Genomic DNA, 26,569 nt, shown 5'->3' on the forward strand with positions numbered 1-26,569 from the left:
AGAAGGGTGGGAAGAGGAACGATGGAGGGGGCAAATCTGAGATATATTGTAAGCACATATGTAAATGTATCCCTCTGTACAACTATTATATACTAACACAAGTTAAAAGAAACAAGAACTTCTTGAGAGGGGCAGGCTGGGATTTTGCACTTCTACATCCCCCGAGGTTGCTTATTGCACTGAAATTTGAGTCACTGAGATAAAGGGAATGTCATTGGGGAGACTACACAGTCTCGGCCAAAGAGGCTATGAAATGATAGAACTAAAACCATGAGTAAAATCAGGGTAGCCTGCAAGCAACCTTTTCTCAGTCAAGGAAACGAAACTCGGGCAGGAATACAGCCTCAAAACTATCTTTAGTTACATGACAATTTGGAAAACAAGTTGTTTTCCAAAAACAACAAATTACATATACTACCCTAAGTAGACAAACATTTTTAATGTTTTGATATATTGCCTTACTGTTTTTTCTTTTGATTCTTTTGAGACAGGGTCTCACTATGTAGCCCAGGCTGGCCTCAAACTTACAACCTTCCTGCCTCAGCCTCCTCCTGAATGCTGGGATTACAGGAGTTCAATGCTTTGCCTGATCAATTTTTTTTTTAAAGAAAGTTGTGGGCTGGCAGAGTGGCTCAATTTGTGGGCTGGCAGAGCGGCTCAAGCGGTTGAGTGCCTGCCTAGCAAGAGTAAGGCCCTGAGTTCAAATCCCAATACCACACACACAAAAAAAGATATGCTGGTACACTTCTTTAATCCCAGCACCATGGAGATTTATGCAAAAAAAACCTGTGAATTCAAAGTCAGCCTGGAACTAGAGAAAAGGTTAGTTCGAGAAGAATTAATTTAGAATGTAACACATATATACAGGAAAGCAATGCGAGTAAACTCCCTGCATAGTTATCCTTATCTCAACTAGCAAAAACCCTTGCTCCTTCCTATTATTGCTTATATTTTCTCTTCAACAAAATTAGAGATAAGGGCAAAATAGTTTCTGCCTGGTAGCAAGGGGGTGGGAGGGAGAGGGAGAGGGTAGGGGAATGGAGGGTGAGGGGAGGGGGGGGCGGAAGGGGGGAGAAATGACCCAAACATTGCATGCACATATGAATAAAAGAAAAAAAAAGTCAGCCTGGGCTGCATAGCAAGACCCTATATCAGAAAAAGAAAATAAAAAAGGAAAAGAAAAGAAAAAAACTGTCTTTTCCCAACACACAATGATTCAGAAATGAGTTTCTCGCATTGCATCAAATATCCATTAGAACAAGGCCAGCCACAGTCGCAGAAGCATCATAGTCAGGAAGACAAATCTGTATCCTGAACCAGTTTTTCCTCCAGGGAGGATAATGGCTGCCTCCTCTAACGTGATCAACCTGCCAGGAGGTTGTTTTTTGGTCTCCCCCAGGGAAAGCTTCTGGTGTGGAGGGCTCCAAATGTCAACTGCTGTTGGCAGTTAGGCACTCAGCAATAGACTAGCCAGGACAGTCTCTGGCAGGGAGGCACACATTGTTGAGCCTGTGTGTAACCTTTATCCCTCCACTGTGCCACCAAGCAGGCACTAAGCTAACTGCAGAAAGAGGTCAACACCATTGCGAGCAGGTCATCTGTCCATCTGCTTACTGAAAGTCTCCTCCAAGGTGGATGCCTTTTGCTGAGATTCACGTGGGATACATTTTTCATACTCTGAGCTCGTTCAGAAACTTTCTCCCGCATTTCTCTTCCCCTGTCCTCCCTGTCACTAATCTGTCAAACCTCTTCCTGAATCCCCAACATTTCAGCCACACTGCTAGTTTCTGTCTATGAATCGGAATATTTGTACTTCTGACCATCTATCAATAAAAGGGAAGAAATAAATATATTGCTTAAAGTTCTGATAACAGCTAATTTTTCATCACCACAGCTTGCTGGGCTGTCCCTGATTGGGTTGAAACACTGCAGACATCTGCTTCCATTCACACCAAACACTGTGCAAGGCCATCTGCAAACCACATCACCCCTTGTGCAAGGTACTCGTAGCCTCTGAACCTTATCTCACTTGTACCATTTCCACTTGATGTTGCATTTCTGGGGCCTTCAACCAACTTTGTATATTAGTGGCTCAGGAAACATCCAGTTCAACAAGGGCAGCTCAGGTCATGTGGTCATCAGATGTCCTGTGAGAAGTTCAGTCTCTACCAAAGTCTGGTAGCAAATCAAGATCTGTCTCTGAAAAGAATAATTACCTATTCCAAAGCCTTAGACTTAAAGACAGCTGTACTTTGGCTGTATGACTGTTGTAGGCAGTGTCTAGAATGATCTCCACTTCCTGCAATTCATGCTCTTGAGTGATCCTGTCCCCTTGGGATGAGTTAAACTAGTGGCTTGCTTCTAATTAATAGAAAATGGAAGTAATGGCATATCATTTCTGAAACTAGGTTGTAGCTGTGGTTTCCACTGGGGGCTCTCTTTCTCACTCTCTCTACCTCTTTTAGAGAAAGCAAGCCGCCATGCTGTGGGAAGCCCAGTGGAAAGATGTGACAAGGCCAGGCATGTATTACTCCACATTCATCAACCTGTGACAACATGAAGGCTGCCAACAACCATCTGAGTGAGGTTAGAAGTGGATCCTTAACCCCAGTTAAGTCTTAGGATGACCCCAGCTCCACCTAAAGGCTTAACTGCAAACAGCAGTCATGTCATACTCATGCCCCATGCTTCTGAGAGGAAACATTTCTCTGAGCTGAAGAAAAGTACCATGAATATAGAGTTAATACAAATACATCCCCTTGGCCACGAGTGTCAGCTGCAAGGCTCTAAGGTCTGATTGCTGAAATGTGACTGCCCCAAACTCCTAGATTCTGGGGACAACATGCCTACCTTTTGCTTCTCCAGCCCAAGAGAGTTAACCGCCTCCTGAGTTTATTAATCTCTGGATAGTTCAGTGTCTTCTCTTTGCTCTTCAGCTGGCTGACAACTATATAATGAGTTTCCTGAACAAGGTCACCTTTGTTTGCAATATCAAACGTGCTTTCTATCTTCCTGACTCAATCCTCACTGATGGAAGAATATATGTATTTCATGAGATGAACTATCAAAATCAGCATTTCCATCATGATTGCCTGATCAATCCATGGGACCAAGCCTCATGGGTGATGTGGTAGAATGGATTGATTGGTGTGCTGGACATGGTTGCCTCAGTTTCTCCCCCAAATTTACTTCACTAAACTTGACGGGCCAGTAGACAACGCCTTGAGTGTTTTTGGCCAACATGGATTTGAGTCACTGTGGCTTTACATGGTGGTCCAGGAAGTTCTGTTTTCCCGTGACATCCTACAAGCTTCTGTACAGCACTTGAACTCTAGATATATTAAATGAGGGGACACTCTGCTGCCAGTTGTGACCAAAGAAGGATGTGCTTGGGTCAGAACAGGAAAGGAAGTGACTTACTACTGCTCAAAGAAAAACACTGATTTGCAAATCCCAGGGCTGGCAATGTAGCTCATTAGTACAGCACTTGCCTGGTACGTGTGTGCCCAGCACCACACGCACACACCCTTTGCCCTGCCCCACCTTGTTAACACCTAAAATGACCACATATTACTTTTTCCCTTCACTATCACTCTTAACATTCATTTTGATCTGATTTGGATTTTCACCTTCAGTAAAAAGTGTTTCCTCTCCCTCTCTCTTAAGAAATGCCTGCCTAGCCAGGCACTGGTGGCTCATACCTGTAATCCCACCTATTTGAGATCAGGAGGATCACAGTTCCAGGCCAGTCCAGCCACATAGTTGCAAGGCCAAATAACCAGAGAAAAATGGACTGGAGGTGTGGCTCAAGTGGGAAAGGGCCTCCAAGTGTGAAGCCCTGAGTTCAAATCCCAGCCATTCCCTCCCAAAAACGAAGTGCCTGCCTGAGGAATGATGGCTAAAGAAGTACACCCATCAACCAGCTTTATTTCAGAGCTACAGAAACAGTACACAAGAAACCTGGACAAAAGCTAAATGTTGCTCTAATGCTCTGGTGTAAAGGAAAAAGCAAACCAAAGGAAATCACCACCACCACCACCATAATGAAAGAACAAAAGTCTGGTTATTTTAACAATCACCAGAACAGTGCTTTTATCCCAGACACTTAGAAACTGTTTTTGCTAAAAAGTAGATTCTTTACTTGGGCCCATAAATTACCTAAAACCAGTAGAAAAGCTTGGCATCCCTGCCTCCATTTTGTATCTTCTGCTCTGAGCCATTCGCCTTGCAGCTACCTTGAAATTCAGGAAGGACAGGACTAATGGATGATAAATTCTTTACAAGGAGATGGAAGGTACTGCCTTCAAGGAAAGGAACAGCAGAGCCTCCGCAGGCAAAGACTTGCTTACCCTGACCAGCTTGCTCCCCTCAGGTGATGCGTGTGATAACCTCTCCCAGAACCAGTACTGAGATAATGACCAAGCAGGTCACACCCTGACTAGGTTAAATCTTGACGGTGTGGCTATGCATACATCTCCCCCTCTCTGTTTAAACCAGTTCATGTCTGTGACCTGGTGATGGGCTGAAGTGCTTACTTTACCTCTTCCCATGGCCTGTCCTTCACCACAACTCATCTCTTTATTTGGCATGTTGGGATGGATGGCCAGATCTCATGTGTGCAACTCCTGGAGTTGGGCCTGAACGTTCACAGTTATTCCCTAAAAAGACATTCTATTGTACATTGGCAGTAAAGTCCCCCTCTCCCTTCTATTTTTATAAAGAGGCCCAGTAACTTCCAAAGTAGAGGCTCTCTGGCAAAGCTGAGTTGGAGGGCAACAAAGCTGAAGCCTGAGGTCAAAGTTGAGTCGCTACTGCAGCCTCTCAAGTCAAGGCTTAGTGTCTGCCTGAGGATGGAGGATTCTCCAAGCAGACATTGAGCAAACCTGCCCTGCCAACTGACCAATGGATCATAACTGTCTCAAAACTTTTGTTGTCCAGTAGTGTATTTCCCAATGGAGCATGAGCGGGGGAAGGAAGGGGTCCCAGGCCTTCTGCCTCCTTGCTGCAGGCAGCAGTAGCTGTGGGGGTGGAGTGGGCTGTCTATCTCACAAGGGAAGTCAGATTAATGAATCCTCGCCCTTCTTTAAGAACAAGTACACAGTGTGGGAGGGTAAATACGGTGCAAATACTGTGCACATGTATGTAAAAGAGAAAATGAGACCTGTTGAAATTACTTCAGGAATGAGGAGAGGGAGGATACAGGAGAAGGATGGAGGGGGTGAATTCATACTCTGTAAGAACTTTTATAAAAGTCACAATGTACCCCCACCCACCACAGTAAGAAAAAAAAAAAAAAAGAACAAGTATGCAAAAAAGAGATAGGGGAAAGGTTCCCTGAAATGCTTTCTTGTTAGGGAACACTTAAACCCCCAGGAATCTACAGCAAACGACTTTCCTGAGAAAAGACTTAAATAAGACTTAAAAATTAAAAACACTGATTATATTATTAAACTAGGCATAAACTTACATTCTGAGATATTAAACATAAAAGGTAAATTTTATTGGAAGTATATCTAATGTGATTGATGCTTTTTTCAAAATGAGACCATGTTTCATGGATGAATACTGTAATTTCTGGAGTTAGACAAAGTTCAATGGAAACCAATAGCAAAAGGTTATCAAGCCCTTCTGGGTCTTAAAAGTACATATTACTCATTGACATTATAGAATATTATAGACTACAGAAGCTATCATATACTCTACATGGAAAAGATGAATACAGAACAAAGTAATTAATAATTTAAACTAACCAGTAAACTTCTACAGTTAAAAAAAGATTTAAATATTCTAATAGTCTTGGGCAAATGTTTCTCCTAATAATCAGAAAATAGCTTTATTTAAAGTCACAGTGTTGCAAGATTGACCTATTGAGAGTAAACCTTAAAGCTTTCTCCTCCTTATATAAAATAATGCAAAATAAATTGGACACTGGTGGCTCACGCCTATAATCCTAGCTACTTGGGAGGTTGAGATTGGGAGGATTGTGGTTTGAGGCCAGCCCAGGCAAACAGTTCATGAGACCCTACCTCCAAAACAACCAGCACAAAACAGACTGGAGGAGATGTGGCTCAAGTAGTAGTGTGAAGTTCTGGATTCAAACCCTAGTCCCACCAAATAAATTAAATAAATTATATGAAATATTAAATGTGATGCAAGTTGGTATCTTTGCATAGGCTTTCAGAGAGTAATGTGTCAAATTTTTGCTTTACATGCCCTGGAGATTTTCTGACTCTAGGAGAATACACACTACAGCCAGGTTAGAATGGTTAAAACATAAACCTGCTCTTCGTAAAGAACAGCAATTGTGAAAGAGAACTTAAAAAGAACTCACTAAGTCCATCCTGACTTCAGGCAGCTGTTTGAAGAGGAAGCAAGCATTTATGCAGAGAAATTTGGAAACAATTGTCTAAATTAAAGTACTGATGTCTACAAGCTAGAATTCATGGGAAGTCTTTCTGAAACTCAAGGTAAGAGTTTAAAGACTATTGGTTTTTTATTTTTTGCAGTGATGTGGACTGAATCCAAGGCCTCCTGCACGCTAGGCAAGTGCTCTGCCACTGAGCTACATCCCAGCCTTAAGGAATATTCTTAAAGACTGTTGTACATAATGTCAAATAAACAGAATTACTTCTATCTGTCGATCTAAAACAAACACAATGAAACAGATTTTTAGATACAAGATAAAAATAAAAATTGTTTCAGAAAAATGACAGTCATTTGTAGGAGTTACACATTTTCTTTGCTTTAACTGAGATTCAATAATCAGTGGACCCACGTCAGAAATGCACCCCATACACTGCTGAATTTAAATCTCCCACTCCCAGAATTTCGGTCTTGGCACTCCAGTCTACCTCGTTAGCACTGCTGGCACACTCCCTCAAATGAAGCAAGGGTCATTATCAGCGGAAGGAGACCCCAAAGTTTGTCACAATCCTTCCAACAACTACATTAGAAGTGAAGGTTTACTCTAAAAAGTTCTACTCTGAAAACAGATCTCAACTGTTACAGAAGTGAACTTCTAAAACCTACTCACCTTGTGAAAATCTAAATAACAAGCAATACTATCATCCCCTTTAAGGCAAATTCAACCCAACTGTCCAAGGCCATGGAAATCACTGACAAGGATAAGCATAAGGACCATGTACATGATGTCATTTTTTTCATTACACTGTTCCAGGATTTCTCAAATGCATTAAGTCATCCTCTGGATTTACTTGGACTATGTCTTCAGTATCTACCAGATAAAGACTAAGACAGACCCATGTTTGAAGGAACTGTTCACTGTATTACACAGAGAACAGTGAGCTGATACGCCAAACCAGTTTCACTTGAGTCACAACCCCAGCTGCCTTACAAGGATCAGGAAGCCGTCTAAATGTGGAAGCTGGTTGAGCCTAAAATAACAGAATGATGAAAGTACATTCCACTCTAAAGGCACTCAATTATTTTTAAATACAAGACAAAGACGTCCCTATGGATGAATTTGGCCAGATGATAGGGTTAAAAATTTGAACTCGTTGTTTGGCTTTCAAAATGTATTTACAGATTGAAATTTAGTATTGGTCTAGTGCCCACTAGGTAAGGTACATATAATTAGAATGAGACAAGTCTGTGAAATGTTGACACAGCAAGCACATTTGCACAAGGTTGTCTTATTATACATTACATGTGATTTCAGCAGTGATCAGAACTGCACAATAGTCCCTCTTATCCGTGGGGGATATTCTAAGGCCCCTTCCCCCAGCAGATGACTAAAAGTGCAAATACTGAAATCTCATGCTTTTTCCTGTTTATACATGTGACAAAGTTAATTTGTAGATTAAGCACAGAAAGGAATTAACACTAATGATAAAGTAGGACAATTACAGCCATGCCATGCACTGTGTGGCGTTTTGATCAATGGCAGACTGCATATGACAACTGTCCTGTAAGATTGTAACAGATCAGAAAAATGTGCTGTCTGTGTGGACACAGATGCAAACACCACTATGGTGCTGCCGGCTGTGCAAAAGCATGGCATGTATGGTTTCCCACAGCACATAACCTTGAGAACGAGGCTGGAGAAGTAGTCAGTGCTAAAGCACTTCCTAGCACTAGGCTGATTCCCAGCACTGCAAAAGACAAAACGAAAAAACCCTATTACTGGTTTATGTATTTATTCTACTGCATTTTTTCATTATTCTCCAACCACATATAAAAATCAAAGTTGAATATAAAACAATATGGTGTTTACACTGGTAGCAGCTGTGTTTACTGTGTCTCTTTCCTGTATAACCTACACCACATGCATCTGTGTAAGTGCTGTTTGCACACAAGGAAAGAGCCTAATGATGTATTTCCCAGAACATATCCCCAGGGTTAAGCGATGCATGACCGTGTCATAAAACTTATGTGAATGTGGTCTCTGTTAAAATCTTACCAAAGTTGTGCTCACCCTCCTTGTACTGTGAGATGGCACTTGAAGGAAGCACTTCAGAGCTTCTCTCTGGCACATCTGAACTGCCAGCACCACTGCTCTTGTACACTGGGGACATTAAGTAAAATAAGGGTGACCGGAACACAAGCTCTAAAATACTATGATAGCTGATGTGACAGCCAAGGCAGCTACTGAGTGACCAGCAGGCAGGCGGCATACACAATGTGGACACTCTGGACAACCGGTTGGGGCAGATCAGACGGTATGAGGCTTCATTACGTTCAGAATTGAGTGCTACTTACAACCTGTGAATTACTTGTCTCAGACTCCATTTAGTGTTTTCAGACCATGCTTGACTCCTGAACTGAAACATCTGAAAGTGAAACTGTGGGTTGAGGGTGTGGCTCAAGTGGTAGAGCACTTGCCTACCAATGATGAGACCTGAGCACAAACTCCAGTACCTCCAAAAACAAAACATTTACTTCGGGTACAAAGAAAATTTTATTTCAATACCTTAATATTGAAATCAGCTATTATACATATCCATCAACTTTTATACACTATATCTCAGGAGATAATGAAGTAAGATTTTGATGAAGCACTCTCAGCAAACACCATTTAATCTCCAAATTCAATCAGGTCCTTTAACAAGTCACTTGTAACTCGCTGTGTTGTAGCATACTTCACGTATGAAATAAATAATGCAATATATAATCGAGGTCTCATCTAAGAGGTAAATACCCTATAAATTTGGATTTTTCATCCCAATTCCTTCACACTCAATAATGTAAGTGTCTTTCAAGGCATCTTCTTCATCTTCTGATTTTGTCACAGTAAATTTAGCCTGAAACAGAAGATTTGTCAGCATATAAGTAAACATAAAGAGGATAGGAGGGAAGAGCTTGCAATCTGACCTTAAGTAGACAAGAGTTAATACCAAACCCATCTGTTGAATAAGCTAGATACAAAAATCAAATGACTCATGAGAAATTCGACAGATGACACATTTTGTTCTAGAACCATGATTGTTCAGAGTACACATTCTTGGGGAGAATTTTGTTGTAATATCCTGCGTAGGCCCCACTCCATACACGCTGAATCAAAAATGGGAAAATTTTAATTGATGGTTCTAAAGCATTGTATCTCTCTGTTCTCTAAAATATTCCTAAAATATCGGTCTGAAACATTTAACTTTTACCTGTCAAGTACGAAATTATCACTTAAACTCAGTAGCTTTTTCTTGCCAATGTAATTCACTAACTACATTATTCAGATAGATCTAGTCAGAGAATGTAGGTGGAGAGGAGGAATGGTGGTGGTGACTAACAACTACTTTCATCTTTATAGGCCTTAACATTGTGTTTTTCACTTGTTAACTGAAAGTGGTTTTGAAATTTTGGATCTCTGTCATTGTATTGTGGAAACATGATCATTTGTAAAGCAAACTGGTTCATTTTAACAAAACTGAATAAAAATCAAAACAACTGACTGAGTTTATGGCAAAGAGATGTCACATAGCCCAGAATCTTAGGATTCTTTGAAATACAAACCATCACCGTGGGGCCTTACTGAACAGTAATGTTCACAAATTCCTTCAGTTCCAGTATTTCATGACAATGTACTGACCCACAGTAGTCATCTGAAATTACTGGGTAATGAACGAACATGAAACAGTGAGCTAGTTAACAAAAATTTCTGTGTAGTTTTATGTGTGTGTGTATTTTTCTAATTACAAACATTACGAAATATGAAACACAACTAGTTATGGAATTATTTCAAGACTGCGCTGATCATACTCAAGTTTCAGATTTTAGAGATGACTATGTGTACTGAGACAAAGAAAGATAAACTCACCCAAAGTCACTCAGTTAAAACAAAATGAAGGGCTGGGTATGGTGGTGCACACCTGTAATCCCAGCACTCAGAAGGCTGAGGCAGGAGGACTGTGAGTTCGAGGCCAACCTGGGCTATATAGTAAGACCCTGTCTCAAGAAACAAAACAAAACAAAAACACATGAAGCTGAATAAGACGTGGGATAAATCCCCAGTTCAGAGCACTTTTTACTTCAAGTAATATGGAAGTGCTGACTATATGCAAAGTACTGTAAAAATGAAGACTAATGGATAAACCGTGGAACCTACTATCAAGAGAAAACAGACAAGAAAGCATTACAAATAGTGAAAGTAGAATTAAAAAAATAGTTAAACTCACTTTTGTCATCAAATACAATGTGTTCAAATGTCATCAGCCTTTTCCAACTAATCAATTTAACCAAAATCTATCTATTCCCTATAATAACAAAAAAGAGAGGCCAGGAACAGTGCCCCATGCATATAATCTCAGCTACTTGGAAGGCAAAGACAGGAGGATCACAGCTTGAGACCAGTCTGGTCACACCTACAATACCAGCTAAGCTGGAAACAGAGGTAGGAGGACCACAGTCCAAGGCCAGCACAGGCAAAAGTGTGAGACCCTATTTGAAGTGAAAAAGGGCTAGGGGAGTGGCTCAAGTGCCAAGGCCCTGACTTCAAGATCCCAGTACCACAAGGGATTAAAAAAAAAAAAAAGACAAGAGTATACATTATAAAAATCATACAAAGAGAGCAGGGTGACAGTGGCTATGTGCTCATACACATCTGTAATGCCTAATTTCCTTTTTTTAACTGGCGTGCATTCTTTACATAATTTAATAACTACTTAATGTGAATAACTTGTCATAGGTTGTCACCAATTTGATATGACTTTATAAAATTATATTATTAAAAAAGATACCAAAATAGAAATATGTGACATACTACTAGAAAAGGCAAGAAATGAAGCTTTATGTACTAACAGCAAAAAGCAGAGAGACAATTTGAGACAGGAGGAAACTATCTAAACACAACAGTGTTTTTACTGAAATGGAAATTCTAGGCAGGTTTTCCCATATATTTTATAAATTTTCTATGAAGAACATTAGTTTCATGACGAAATATACATATTAGTCCTTTTAAATTAAGAATCTTGCAGGAAGGGTGTAAGTATGAGCTTACAAATGTTTAAACTGTAAACTGGCTCTAACATGTTGCAGAGGTATGTGTGCTTGCGCCCCGTGGGTTCCCTGTGATCTGCTGTCACAGTTCCACTCCTCATCTTCTCTCTCTCTGCAGGCAGTGTCAGTGACCATAGCTACGCCATGAAGTACACTCTCCTATGTCTGCTCAAAGTCCAGCTCTACCACCAAGAAACCACACAGTGTAAGACCATCTAATACATCCATCTCTCTAGCTCATAAGCAATACAGGAAAATCACCTTCAATGGTTACGCACAAGATGCTTCGGATAAACTGCTGAGTTAGCTAAGTGTCTGTCACAGAGGAAACCTCAGTTTGTAGTTTCAATTACGATCACTATTGAGTTTTCTGTTTATTAAAATATAACCTAATTATTCTCTGTAATGGAATACTCACCTTTGCAAGTTGTTCAGCAAAATGAATAGCAGTTTGTGTATGGAGTGTAACTGGTCCTGTTTTTATTCTGGAAACTCCATTAGCTAAAGCCATGAAAATAATTAGCTATCAAAAAAAGAATAAAGAAAAATCTCACAAATTTAGTAATATTGTGAATTCAAATTCCGCTGCTGTCCATAAAGAAAATAGTACAAGAAACAAAATAGCTAGAAAATTCTATTTTTTTTTAGATTTCCAGAAGCCCTTAGAAGAGGACAGAAAATCTGTATTACCCAAAGTCTATGGTATGGTAGAGAAGTGCTTAGCTAGAGTACTCAGCACAGGATTTTTAAAGTCAATGTTTAGGAACAACTTATGGACTGGGAGGTGATATATCTAATTAGACCAACTATCTCTCGAGGTGGCATATGTACTGTGCAAAATTCTTCTATTCTTCTAAAATTACATCTGAACAGGGGAATCAATAAGACTGATGCAAAATTACTGGGAATACTGAGTAGACTTCAGCATGAAGTGACCATACATAAGGAAAACTGTCTTCAGAAAAATGCCAGGAAATCTTGAATACATTTAATTCTTTTGTATTTTATTTTATTATTTTTTTTTGCGGTGCCATGGATGGAACCCAGGGCCTAACGGATGCTAGGCAAGAAAAAGCGTACCACTGAGCCACTGAGCCCCACCCCAGCCTAAGCACTATACTTGCAAAAGAGGACTGCTGGCATGAGAGGAAGCAGAGAAAAGTATGGCAGAAAGGAAAACATGCAGACACCAAATCGTAGAAAGGTACGGCTAGGTGTGGTGGCACACCCCTGTAACTCCAACACTCAGGAGTCTGAAACAGGAGGATGGGGAGTTCAAGGCTAACAGCTATCCAACAAGACACTGTCTTGAAAAAAATAGGAAAGAAAGGAAAAGAAAGCAGGCAGAGGGATTCAAGTGATAAGAGCACCTACCTAGCAAGCACGAGACCTGAGTTCAAACCCCAGTACAGAAAAATAAATAAATAAATTACAAGAAAGAAAAGAAGGAAAGAATGACAAATCCTGGAAGAGGAGTTGACAGGTATAGGATGCAATAAATAGGAATTAAGAAGAGCCTGGGTGGTGATAAACCTGTGAGTCACCAGCACACAGATGGGATGTAAGACATGAAAATGGTCAAAATCACAGAGGGAGACAACAGATAGAAAGCGCTCTGAGCTCAGGCAGCAGGGCTCCTCAACACTTAGAAGTTAAGGAGAAAACAAAACACACTAGCCAAGGATGTATGGCCAGTGAGGAGAGAAGGTGACAGTACTTCAGAAACAGTGAAGAAAGGCTTTAGCAATTGTGCCAATGAGGCTGGAGATGTGTGGGGCTCAAGTGGTAGAGTGCCTGCCTACCAAGTCTAAAGCCCTGAGTTCAAACCCCAGTACCACCAAAACCATCAGCAATTGTGCCAAATGCTGGGCAGGTCAAGTAAAATGAGGGCTGAAATGTGAAGAATTATAAATTCCAGGAGAAAACTTAAAAGGTGATTGGGATAGGACTTGTTAGTCAAGGAGTGAAGGTCAATGACAACCATTTACACTTGATCTAGTTATTGAATGCTCAAATCCAACAGGCTGGAGGTGTCCTTACCTGGTCTTGTAGGTACTCATCCACAGTGCCACCATGTCTAAGGTTTGCTAACAGCATTTCAGCAGCTTCAATTCCCACCTTGTCCGCACTCACACCTAAGACAGGTGTAATATAAATAAACCTAAATTATTGAGAGGCAAAAAGTTTCATTGATATATCCCATGTAGCACTGGTATGACTTTTTCCAGTACACCTTTTAGGATAAGATCTTTAGTTATTTAATATTCTTAAGTTTGACATATGCAAATACTAAGAAGGGTGAAGCAGGCAGTTCACAAATTTAAGGCCAGCCTGGGCTACAGAGTAAGACTCTACCTCAGAAAACAAAACAAAATGTTTGTTGCCCTTACCAACAAAGGGCAAACTGACTTTCTGTACCCCTACATGCAATGCAGTGTAATGTGTACAAAATCCCCTATGCAACCGTCTTTCTAAAAATGTCTAATCTGAATCATTTAATCATGAGGCAATCACACAAATCTAAATTGTGAGAAATTACATGAAAATGGGCTGGACTTTTCAAAATGTCAGCATCATGAAAGGAAGGGAACATTCTGTACTAAAAGACTAAACACCTCTGACAACCAAATGTTTTGTGCACTCAAGTAAATGACACATTGTTCTAAAGTCTATCTTGAAGGCAACTTGCTAATCTAAGTATGTCCGGTGTGTCTGTAGGTAAACAACCAAATTCTTCAGGTGTAAGATGGCTCTGTGACTTTGTAGGCATTGTTTTGGGACATACATGCTACAGTGTTGAAGACTGAGGCATGCTGTCTTCACTGAGCAGTTCAGAAATATATACAGCAGTGGCTGAATGCTCATGACTGGTCCACCAGGAGAGGGTGTGTGGATGACCAGTTGAACTAGTCACTCAACTTTTCTATAGCTTTGAAAGTTTTCAAAATGTAAAGTTGGGAGAAAGATGTAAAGTTTAACTGACTCTGAAACAGAATTAACTGTGTGCTTTAAAATGTCAGCCATCATTCTCTGTAATATTCCACTACTGACTACTAAAGAAAGAATGCTGCAGCAATACTGGGAACCAATTAACACCCATTCATTTATCTGTACCTCGTTTGCCGAGTGATGATCCAGCAAACAAACAGCCAGTGGATGTCTCAGCAATAATGCTGTAAGAAAAAAAAATATTACTACCTCCACTATAAATATTCTGAAGTTACATGCAATTGCAACACAGAAGAACAGTGACTGAGTAACATCCCTCGGTGCTTGACTGGGAGAAGTCACACCAGAGCTAATCTACTCACACATAAAGAATGCAGCCCCCTATCCCTCCCAGAAGTTATCGTGTCATCAGCAATAAGTGGAACCATTCCACAGCCATATAGTGTTACTCAGAATTCTATGGTCATCTGAAATAAAAAGGTCTTCATGAATGGATTTTGGGTTTTGTTCTATAGCTTTCAGATTCTATTATCATAACAGCAAGCACTTACTTTAAAACCAAAATATTCAAACTCTGAATAAGAAGGTTTGAAATTTAAGTATCCATGAAATACTTCAATAACATCAATTAAAGAAATTTTGTTATAACACTGAGAAGTGTAATTTCTAATGAGATTAATAGTTATATTTCTACTTTTGGCATTTTTTTTTATCAGCATACATTAACAGTAAGGGGTTCTCTGAGATAGTTCCACAAATATATACATATTTTTAAGACATCTTTAACATCTTTAAATTAGTTTCCATTTGAAGTATTTTAAACACCTGAAAATATTTCTCATAGGAAGGGTATCAAATTCTAACTTCTGATTAGCTTAAACATTTAAGTTCACAATAGTCATCCCTGGGTATTCATGGGTATTGGTTTCAGACAGGACCCCCACATGGACACCAAAAACCAAGGATGCTCAAGCCCTGTGTAAAATGGTGTATTACACGTAACCCATGCACATCGTCCTTTACACTTTATATCATCTGTGGACTATTTCTCACACCTAATATAATGTACATACTACATAACAGCTGCTACTCTATATTGTTTAGGGAATGTTAAGAAAAGTTCAGAGGCCTGGCGAAGTGGCTCAAGTGTTAGAGCGCCTGCCTAGCAAGCATGAGACCCTGGGTTCAAAGACCAGTACTGCCCCCCACCCCCAAAAAAAGAAAACTCCATGCATGTTTAATTCAGACACAATATTTTTTCCTAAATATTTTTCATCTATAATTGAATCCACAGATATGGAGGGCTTAGAAAGTAATAAGGATCTTACGAAAGTAATAAAAGGAAAACCACCCTCAGGAAAAAGTTTTTTTTGAGATAAGATCTTGCTATGTGGTTCAGGCTAGCCTCACACTCATGATCCTCCTGCCTCACCCTCTCAAGTAGCTGGCATTAAGGTGTGCACCACCACGATGGGTCAGAGCAATCATCTTTTTTGATTTTTGAGGCAAGGTCTCACTATGTAGCCCAGCCTGGCTTTGAAGATGCTATGTAGCCCAGGCATAGCCTGGCCTGAAAACTCACAATATGCTGGGCACTGGTGGCTCGCACCTGTAATCCTAGCTACTCAGGAGGCAGAGATCAGCAGGATCACGGTTCAAAGCCAGTTTGGGCAAATAGTTTGCAAGACCCTATCTTGAAAATACCTAACACAAAAAGGGTGGTGGAGAAGCACAAGGTGTAGGCCCTAAATTCAAGCCCTGGTACCACAAAAAACAAACAAAACTTTGCAAAATCACTAATCTTTAATAAATAGGAAAATTATTTCAGGACTCTCAACTAACATCTAAAAGCATGTTTCTCACATTATTCCATTTCCATTGCCAAATGCTTGGTCTTTGGGCTCCTGAACAGGCTGGATGTTAACGTACAGATCCCTGACCTCCTTTCTGATGCATCTCACAGCTGCTGCCGCCATATCTTTGGCTACCTATTTTGGCAAGTGAAAAAGAGAAAAAAATTACTCATTGTTTATTCAGCTGTTTTCAAGCCTTTAAAGTAATTTAAACTTTTACATGCACTATTTAAGAATTCAGCTTTTAAGAGTAGAGAGCATACTGAATTTTAAGAAAAAAAATTGTTTAAAGATATACTAAAAGAACATTCTCAGCCAGACGTCAGTGGTTCATGCCTGTAATCCTAGCTACTCGGTAAGAGATTGGGAGGATCTCAGTTTGAGGCCAGCCTAGGCAGGGAGTTTATGAAACCCCATCTCCAACGAAACGAGCTGCACATGGTAGTGAGGGCCTGTCATCACAGCAATGATGAGAAACTTAAAATAGGAGGACTGCAGTAGCAAAAAACAAGACCCTGCCAGGTGCTCACATCTGTAATCCTAGCTACTCAAGCAGCAGAGACCAGAAGGATCATAGTTCAAAGCCAGCCTGTGCAAACAGTTTGAGAGATCCTATCTTGAAAACACACAACACAAAAACAGGGCTGGTGAAGTGGCTCAAGCAGTAGAGCACCAGACTAGCAAGCATGAGACCTTGAGTTCAAACCCCAGTACTGCCAAAAAATAAGTAAAGAAAAAAGCAAGACTCTATCTACAAAATAACCAGAGCAAAAAGGGCTGGAAGCATGACTCAAGCAGTAGAGCTCCTGCCTAGCAAGCTCAAAGTCCTGAGTTCAAACCCCAGTACCACACACACACACACACACACACACACACACACACACACAAAGTTCCCTCAGTAATTTCAAATTTTAGATATCATCCTTATATAGGGGTGCACACACTTCTAAGAACATTTAGACTCTTACTTTAAATGGCAAAACACCAGCAACAAAAGCTCTTCCATGTATCTTAGTCACAGAGCCACGATCGGTTAAATTTATTGGGTTCAACTGCTTAACAGGTGACATCTGGATGATCACTTCACCACCCCCTTTCGGGTAATAGCCCCTACGAAGAGTATAACAAAACCCACATCAAGCACTGCGTAACAAAATAAGCTCACTAAAATAATATGAAAGATATAACCCATGCAAAGTTGTACATCATATTAGCTCTGGACTGTCACTATGGCAGCCTCAAGTTATAAGTTAACTTTTCCATTACTTCTAGCACAACAGATCGAAAGGGTTAAGAAAAAAGTAACTTACCTCATTTTAATATCACAATTAAATCTGAAACCAAATTTTTCAACAATTGGCTTGAAGACCTGAAAAGAAATCAGTTGTTACATTAGTCACCAATATCCACTAATTCAACAAGTATAATTATTAAACGAGAAGTGCTACAGGTAAATGGTGACAGCAAAAATACTTACACTGGTTCTTCTTTCAAGTGAAAAATCTGATACATTGATAATGTAAGGTTTAAGGCTTAGTTAATCAGAGCTGTGCAAGTCTAGATGATGAAAAACAATGAATCACAACTCAGCACACTGATGGCAGTAATTATTCTGCTTCTCAGGCCAATACTTACACTACTTCTCAATACAAAGTGCATGACAAGAAATCAGGAAGCAGTAACAAACAGCACTCCATCTGCATTCTCCATTCTTTATACAGTGGAAATCTCACCCACAAACAAAGCTTTATCTTTACTTCTTTCATTTCACATTACAAACACAAGCATTTTCCTGACATCATAAATTCTTCCTAAGCAATATTTGAGTGACTGTATGGCATTTGGCATAATTTACTATTCTCCAAGTTGTCAAGATTATACAATGATATATACAATATAATAATTGTAGCTTATACAATGCTCTGCTCAAATATCTTTAACATTTATCTTTTACTACATTTTATGACATTTAATTAGGGTAGCTTCCTTGAAGTGCAATTACTAGGTAAGGAGAGATTAACTTTTATTATACATCCTGTCACACTGACTTTAAAAAGATTATACCTTGCATTAGAATGGCAATGTTCCAGAGAAAGATGATATTTAACTGTAAAATCTAAGAACGCTCTTAAGATGTATTCTACAGATTTATTCACTTCTCAGGGTTATCTCCCATGTGTGCAGAAGGTACGGATACTACTAAACTTTTGGGTTTGTTTTTTTTAAAGTAAGGGTTGTGACTGCTGCAGTGGTACTGTCTTTGCCTGACAGGTACAAGGTCCTGAGTTCAATCCCCAGCACCACAAAGGAAAAAATAAAAATAGCAGACTAGAATAGAACAGAACACAACAGAATAGAACAGAATAGGCAGGCAGGACAGGGCTAGGGCATAGGTCAGTAGTAGGGCACTTGCTTAGCATGTATGAGGTCCTAGATTTGATCCCCAGCACCAGTGGGAAAAAGGGCAGGAAAAAGGTTAAAAATAAAGGCCTGAGGGCTGGAGGAGTGGTTCAAGCGGTAGAGCACCTGCCTAGCAAGCATGAGGCTCTGAGTTCAAACCCCAGTACCGCCACAAAAAAAAAAAATAAAAAAAATAAATAAAGGCCTGAGGCTACAAAGCGCTGAGCAAAATACAGAAACAGCAGTGAAAATGTACAACAAGGGATGACAAATGTTTTGGCAGTTTCTCAGAAAGTTAGATGTACACTCACTGTAACAGCCCAGCGATCCCATTCTTAAATTTGCCCAAGAGAAGTGAAAATGGAAAGTTACGTTCAAACAAAAGCCTACACATAAATGTCAGCAGTGACTTTATTCATAACTGCCCAAAACTGGGAACAACAAAAAATTCCTTTTAAGAAATGAATAAACAAACTGGCTCAGTCACAGAACAGAACCACTTAGGTTTTACTGCCGGTACAAATTACATCACGAGTCTCAAGTTTATTTTCTAACTGCAAAAGGCTATGTATAGTATCATTACTTTATATGACTTCTGAAAACAGGCAACACTATGACAGAAAACAAACAAGGAATTGAGGACAGGATTGTAAGAAAAACAATCTTTTCTATCAAAGTATATGTCACCCTTTAGATTACTTAAAATTCCTCAGGTCACCACCTTAGGTGACTTGCGTTATTTAAAGGGTTCCTGTTTTGTCTTCTAGATTCTTGTACAGCCCCATTGCCCACCAAATTACATGCCCTAACCAATCCCCTAAGCCTTTTAGCCAATCAAGAAAGATTGTGAACCTCTGACCTGGACAAATCCCAGGTGAGGGGCAGGTACAACTGCGTCACGGATATAAGAAGCCACTGTCAGCCATTTTGTGCTCACGTATCTGCTCAGCTGGAGTGAGTACATGTTTGCACACTTTTGATCAAAAGAAATTTCCTTGTCAAGATTTTCTGTCTCTCCTGTATCTGTTTTTGGCACCAGAGGATCTTTAATTCCAACAGAATTGATTACAGTATGAAAATTTTTAGAGTAATGAAATTATTCTACATCTTGATTGTGAAAGGTTGGTCCATGTTTGTCCAAAATCATAAAACTGCATACTTTAAATGGTGGTATACTTTAGTTGGAAAGAATTATGCCACAACTGCTGGGAACAGTGGTACATGCATGTTCTAGCACCCTGGAGGCTTAGGCAGGAGGAACTGGAGTACAAGCCCAGATCTGGGCTAAACAGCAAAACCCTGTCTCAAAATAATAATTAAAAAAAGAATTATGCCAAAATTAACCCGGAGGGTAAAAAAGTAATACAGCTTAGTATCCCATATCTGACATGTTCAGGACTGTATGTATTTTGAGTTATTCAGACTCTGTAAGATTTGCACATATATAATGAGGTATCTTGGGGATAGGAACCAAGTCTAAACACAAAACTTGCTTATTTCATAAACACCCTTTTTTTTTTTTTTTATGGTACTGGGGCTTGAACCCAGAGCCTACACCTTAAGCCACTCTACCAGTCATTTTTTGTGATGAGTTTTTTTGAGATAGGGTCTCAAAAACTATTTGCCTAGGATGGCTTTCATATATGCCTCCTGAAGGTAATTTCATACAACACTTTTAGCGCACCTACATTTTGACTGCAACATACTACATGAAATCAGGTGAGGAATTTTCCCCTTGTGGCAGCAGGCTTGTGCTCACAAAGTTTCAGTTTCGAACACTCTGTATTTCAGATTTCCAGATTAGGGATGGTCAACCTGCACCACTTAGATCTCCTACTAGTTGTACAAGCATGACAGTACTGAATTTCATCATTTGAAAAACTGTTGAGCTTCCTTCCCAATCACAATTTTTGTATTTATAAAATAACTGATTCATGTATTAACATAACTTATACAATAATTACACTTCAGGTTTTTAAAAAAAATTACTATGAACACTATTTTAATATATATCACAAAACTTAAATATAATTCCCCACCCTCCTCTGCAACAAAACTAGGCAGCGTGAAGGTACACACAGGAATAGATCAAAAACATTCAATATATATTAAGAGAATCGGTGAGATCATCCTTACCATCACAGTGTAATCGATCTGTGGTGCCATTTCAGCATTGGTTCCACCTTTCAAACGAAGCTCTGATGGAGACGCAGCAAACAGGACACAGGGCATGGAGACCTGCATCAAGAGGCACACACTCCTAAGGAGAAGGCAGAACAGGCTTAACTGCACTGTCTCTTCAAAGCCTCCAGAAAGTTGTATTATTCATTACCTACCACCATTACTTGAAGCACAGACAACTGAGCAGCTAAAAAATACTTCAGGCTAGGTATACTGGCTTAAGCCCGTAATCCCAGCTACTTGGGAGGTGAAGATGGAAAGGATCCCAGTTCAAGGCCAGTCCAAGCCAAAAGTTCATGAGACTCATCTCAACTGAAGGCTGGACACAGTGGTACAAATCTATCACCCCAGCTATGGGGGGAAGTACAAACAAGAGGATTGTGGTCCAGATCAGCCCGGGTTTGAATTCAAGACTAAATGCATTTGCTGTGTGATCTTGTTCTGACACTTTTCTTTATATTACCAACAAGTAAAGCATAAATAAATGACAAAAACAAATGCATTTATACAAAGATTCTTGAAAATGACACTTATGAAAATGCACTGAAAAGTCAAGAACTAGAAATATTCAACTGTTTATACATGAGTTGTCATCATGCACTAGTTACTGTTCCAAATATCAACTTGAGATACAGTTTCCACCACCGTGGAATTCATATGATAGAGTGACATTTTTTGTAATCACAATCAGGGATAAAATGGAGTAAGTGTGATAAAAGGTAAATATATTTTCCTGATAGGATTCTGTCAGTTTAATCTTTTGACCAGAACTTAATTATCAGCCTCAAACTCAATTCTCTTATTTTCCAATAAATTAGGAGCCAGAAGCCTAGACTCTAATTCCAGTTCTGACACTGACTCTATGACCTTGGATAAATTACTTAGTATGACTGATTTAGGCTTGACTTCCTAATTCATGAAGAAGAAGATTTAGAATACATGTTTCCTCTTAGAGTTTCAAAATTCTATGGCTTTGCATTAGTCAACTGAGGCACTTCACTATGACTTTCCCCCCTCCATTTGTATAGAAGAATGCCCAGAATAATACACTGACTGTAAAGATACCTCAAAATTCTTTAATTCCCTTAGGAAAGTTCTCACTTGGCAGATCTCATCTTAAGCCCAGCAGCAGATTCCTTCTTCAGAGGTCTACTTATCTCATAATTGAAATCAAGTATTATTAAACATTCATAAGCTAAAAGATCACAATCTATTCCTATAATCCTAGCAACTTGGGAGACTGCAATCCGGAAGACTGTGGTTTTGAGGCAGCCCAGGCAAAAAGTTCATGAGACCCCATCTCAACCAGTAGCTGGATGAAGTGGTTCAGATCAGGAGGATCAAACTTCCAGGCCAGCTAGAGGGGAAAAAAGCTTGAAAGACCCCATTTCAATGGAAAAAAGTGAGATGCTATCTCCAAAATAACCAGAGGAAAAAGGGTTGGAGATATTTCAAGTAGCAGAGCACCTGACTAGTAAGTATGAAGTCCTGAGTTCAAACCTCAATACTGTCCTCTTCCCCCGACCCCCGACAAAAAAAGGCTGGGAGTTCAGTGGTAGAGTGCTTGCCTAGCATTTTTGAGGTGCTGGATTAGATCCCTAGCACTGCCAAGAACAAACTACCAAAAAAGGAAGCAACTGGACAAGTGGTTCAGAAAAGCAACCCAAAAATTAATTCCCCTCCACATTTTGTCAATAAACAGATACTTACAAAATGATACTCAAGTTAATGGGTAATTATTCCTTCATCCGGCAAAAAAAAAAAAAGGAAAAAGGTGGTCCCTATGCACGATAAACCATGATCCACCAATGAGGTAGACTCCAGTTCCATTTTCTCCAAGCATGTAAAAATTAGGATTCTACCTACAAATAGGACTGCATAAGTATCTGTTAAACACCAGTAATAAGCTCAGTGGTAGAACTCAAGAGTTCAAGAGCCCTGAGTTTGATCCCCAGCACTACCCAAAAAAAAATAAAAACAAACATACCTAGATTAAAAGTAGTAGAATGATTCACAATCAGCTATATGCCAAGAACTAGGATACAAAGGCTATAGAATGTGAAAACTCAAGTCAACTTGAGATACTCGACTAATAAAAAGTAAAGAAGTAAACAGTGCTCCCTCACACTATACACTCAAAATTCTAGATCTAGCCAGGCGTGGTAGTACATGCCTATAATCCTAGCACTTAGGGAATGAAGGCAAAAGGATCTTGAGTTTGAGGCCAGCCTGGACTACATAGCCAGACCCTGTTTCAACAAAACAAAATTTAAAAAACTTTCCAGATATAGTAATGGCTACAACTGAGCAATGAAGCACCCACAATTTTACATACACTGTCTTTAACCTTGAAAGACATTTTGCCTGCATTTAAAAGTGAGAAAAGTAAAGTCAAAGCAGCCCAGTAAGTGAAAGCCTAGATTTGGATCCAGGCCTAACCCTGGATCCACACTTAACAGGACAGGTCAGTGGTACATACCCTGCTGTCTTGGTATCTGCTGTGTGGATTCCACCTTTGATCTTCTCTGGGGTGAAGGATATTTCTGTTGAGCCAATTTCTGCCCCATCCAGCTGCCCATCACACAAATCTCGAACCATTTCCAGTCCAGACAAATGCTGAGGCCTTCAGGTCATAATACTGCATCAACACATGTGCATCCAGACTGCCTATATCCTACATTTTATGACACATTTATAAAACTGAAATGGCAAGAAAACAGCGAGGTCTAACACTAAGCGCTACATCCTCAATGTCTGAGCCTCTTTATGGGTTTTTACACTAACTGTAATGACATCATTTTAAAGGTTCCTTTAAGACCAGTTATTCCAGCTATAAACACATATGCTGATGACCTGTTGCAAATTTTTAAAAAGAGGAAAAGTAATAAAACTAGCCAAGAGCCACTAGTCTTGCATGCATTCACTGAATAATCTATGATACCCTAGTAGTGTTCTTCCAATATTCACTTCTGTCTTTGGAAACAGGGCCTTTAAATACACTTATTAATTTAAAAGGAGGCTCTTAGGGTGGGCCCGAATACAATCTGATTGCTATCCTTATAGAAAGAGACTAGGACACACAGAGAAACTCCCTGTGAAAGGTGCAAGAGGGAAGTCATCGCCAGTGAAGAAAATGGACCTGGAACAGAACTTTCCCTTATGGCCCAGGGAAACCAACCCTGCCAGCACCTTGACTTTGAACTTCCAGCCCCCAAAATCTTAGAAAATAAATTTCTGCTGTTTAAGCCAGCCAGTCCTTTGTATTTTGTTATGGTAGCCCTAGCAAACTCGTTAAGTACCTAACACACGGAGCTTTACTGAATTGGATTCCCTTGCTAGTGGAACCTGATTGCTGCAAACTGCCTTGACAAAGGGACAAGGTCCACTTATATCAGTAATTGCCTTTTAACAAACTCAAAACCGATTGTGAATAAGACAAAAGGATGAGAAGAACTGATATACAAAGGATTCAATGTGGCCTCAATCTGAGTCCCCTCCTAACAGATGCATAGACCTGAGAACTCATCTAGTGGCATGCTCAGCTTCCCAAACAGAAGAAACAAGGTCAAGTGTTTCCTCCCCACATCAGTTCCCTCTGGTCGTACTCCCACCTTCCTGGACACCTGAATGAAAGCCGCAATAACACTTCCAGGATCCTTACCTGTTCCATGATTTTAAAACGTGCGATAGACAGCACAGAACGCACTGTGGGATTTCTTTCCTGTGGCCTCGGAGGCCGTTCTGCCCTCATCTATCTCAGTCGCGGGAACGTGCGATGCCCGATGAAGTAGGAAAACATTCTAAGACACGGCTCTTTGACAAATAAGGCAACAGCTGCAGCCAAATGAAGCAAGCCGGGGCCTATTTCTAGATTCGCCCCTTGGGACTTCAAGGCCTCACAACTGGGCCAGGAAGTAGGTCTGGGACGCTTTCCAGGACCCCCTCGAATCCCCACAGCTAGCCGGGACCAGGGCCCCTGTTCTCCGACTCCCGATCCCGGGCCCCGCCCCCGCGATCCCCAACTCGGCGGCTCCGGTCCCGGTCCCAAGACCCCAGGCCGCCCGCCTTACCTGAGGCCCGGGGTGCTGCGGCCTGCGCGGATCTTCTGCACCCGCAAGGGGAGCCCCAGCAGACAGCTAAGGGCCGTAGAGACCCTGAGGATCTGACCGCCCTGCAAAGGCCGGTGTGCGGATAAAAGGGACATAAGCCCATCACCCCGAAACCTCCCTCCCCGGCCTGGTACAGCCCCCCAGCGTTTGCCTCCGGCTCCGCACTCACCCCTTCCATTATCCCGCCATCCACCTCCACCTGCTGCCCCGCCATGACGAGCGCCCTGGGCCCCGGCCCGCAGCGACCACGCCTTCGCTGAAGCAGCAGAAAGAGGAGGCGCAGGCTGCGCTCCACAGCACGAAACCTCGGTCACAGCGCCCGGGACTGCGCGCCTGCCGGAAAACGGAAGAAGCGGTGCCTCACGGGAAACCCGAATCCCCGGATTAGACAGCCAGTGCGCATGCGCAGTTCCTAGCGTTGCCGGCGTCTCTCCCAGCGTTGCGGCCCGGGATTCCCATCCTGCCCCGGAAATGAGTTGGCTGGGCCTATGCGTCTTGGGAAGTGGCCAGAATTGTGATTCTGGAAATTTTGAGCACGGAAGACAGCAAATAGAAAATCTTTTCAACTATAACTGAATCCTCCAGTGGTCCCGCACACTTGTACTTTCTCGATAAACGTGTGTGTGTGTGTGTGTGTCTTTGTACACCCAGAACTGTAGACTTTGAGAGCTGAAGATGTAAGAAAAGTCCGGACCCTACAATGCACCAGCTACCTTGATGCATCCCTCCTCTGATTAGCCTTCTCTGCATCCGTCAGAAGGTTGTGTCCCCTGGTGTATTGATTGATACTTGTACTGCTTCATTCTCCGGGGTGCGTGTGTTTGCATGTATAGAGAGTTTAGCAGCTTTTGTTCGGTTGTCAGACACTCTTTGGGGGTGGTGGGAAGAGCAGAATCAGTCATACAGTACTTTGAAAGTCCAAGCATTGACCTGTTTGAGAGTGAGTGCAAGCTCTTAACTCCAATGAACAGCACAACTCTTGGGTCTAGAGACCTAAGGCAGATGAGTGAGTATCCCATCCCCCACGGAGGGCAATATCATTCCTACATCCTGAGGAGATGGAGGTCTGCATTCCTGCATCCTAAAGAAGAGATACAGATCTGCCACAGGGCTGATGAGCAAAATGCTCTCAAGATTGTTCCCTTCCCCCAATAAGGGTGCTAACCAAACCAGTTCACCTAAGAAAGCCCTCGAATCCATGGCCAATGAGAAAAACCCACCTAACCCAGAGTTACAACGTCCATAAAAACCCCAGCCTTCACCTGAGCAGCAAGCTACCGGCTTCTAGGCTGCGCTGCAGTGCTCAGCTGTAGCCTTTCCTTTCTCTCTAATAAATCCTACTTTATATACCGGCTTTGACTCATCATACAGCTGCCTCATGAGCCAGTGCTCTGGCCTGTGAAGGCAAGGACCCTCAACAATGGCACGTAACACAACTCACATGATTCAAGCTGAAGCTGAAACAACAGCAAGCTTCTTGATTCCTACTGGGGGCTCAGTTCCCACCTTATTTTAGTTCCAAATAATATGCAAGCCTCTAAGTATGCAATGAAGAGGACAGCATTTAATAATACCTTAAGACTACTGGAATTATAATGGGAAGTCTGAGAAGTTATCGATTACATTGTC

General features: G+C 40.9%; 1 protein-coding gene across 5 annotated transcripts; it reads right to left on the bottom strand.

Annotated features, from left to right (window-relative positions):
- Window positions 1-8,868: 8,868 nt before the first annotated feature.
- Rtca (RNA 3'-terminal phosphate cyclase) lies at window positions 8,869-25,289 on the bottom strand. Of its 5 annotated transcripts, none has more exons than XR_002212576.2 (11): window positions 25,110-25,289; window positions 24,902-25,002; window positions 23,311-23,454; window positions 20,787-20,910; window positions 17,561-17,619; window positions 17,219-17,360; window positions 16,261-16,385; window positions 14,563-14,621; window positions 13,489-13,583; window positions 11,867-11,949; window positions 8,869-9,260 (listed from the first exon to the last, which is right to left on the bottom strand). XR_002212576.2 is itself a non-coding variant. In XM_020166452.2 (11 exons), exons 1-11 carry the CDS (start codon window positions 25,152-25,154, stop codon window positions 9,159-9,161), a joined length of 1,101 nt encoding a protein of 366 aa, XP_020022041.2. In that variant the 5' UTR covers window positions 25,155-25,288; the 3' UTR covers window positions 8,870-9,158. The 5 variants fall into 5 exon arrangements, 4 of the variants coding, with proteins under 4 accessions (XP_020022041.2, XP_020022044.2, XP_020022043.2 ...); XM_020166452.2 differs by having other exon boundaries at window positions 8,870-9,260; window positions 11,867-11,971; window positions 25,110-25,288; XM_020166455.2 differs by lacking the exon at window positions 25,110-25,289 and having other exon boundaries at window positions 8,870-9,260; window positions 11,867-11,971; window positions 23,311-23,505.
- Between the last annotated feature and the right edge of the window lie 1,280 nt (window positions 25,290-26,569).

Source organism: Castor canadensis, chromosome 12 (assembly GCF_047511655.1).
Source record: "Castor canadensis chromosome 12, mCasCan1.hap1v2, whole genome shotgun sequence".
NCBI classification, from domain to species: domain Eukaryota; kingdom Metazoa; phylum Chordata; class Mammalia; order Rodentia; family Castoridae; genus Castor; species Castor canadensis.

What these genes read in the sequence shown, in the direction of transcription:
- Rtca (XM_020166452.2), bottom strand. Translation starts at nt 25,154, where the DNA reads ATGGCGGGGCAGCAGGTGGAGGTGGATGGCGGGATAATGGAAGGG. An exon ending in GCAGATACCAAGACAGCAGG is followed by an intron (nt 20,911 to 23,310) that starts GTATGTACCACT and finishes CCTTCTCCTTAG; the next exon opens with GAGTGTGTGCCTCTTGATGC. An exon ending in ATCATCACTCGGCAAACGAG is followed by an intron (nt 13,584 to 14,562) that starts GTACAGATAAAT and finishes CACCTGTCTTAG; the next exon opens with GTGTGAGTGCGGACAAGGTG.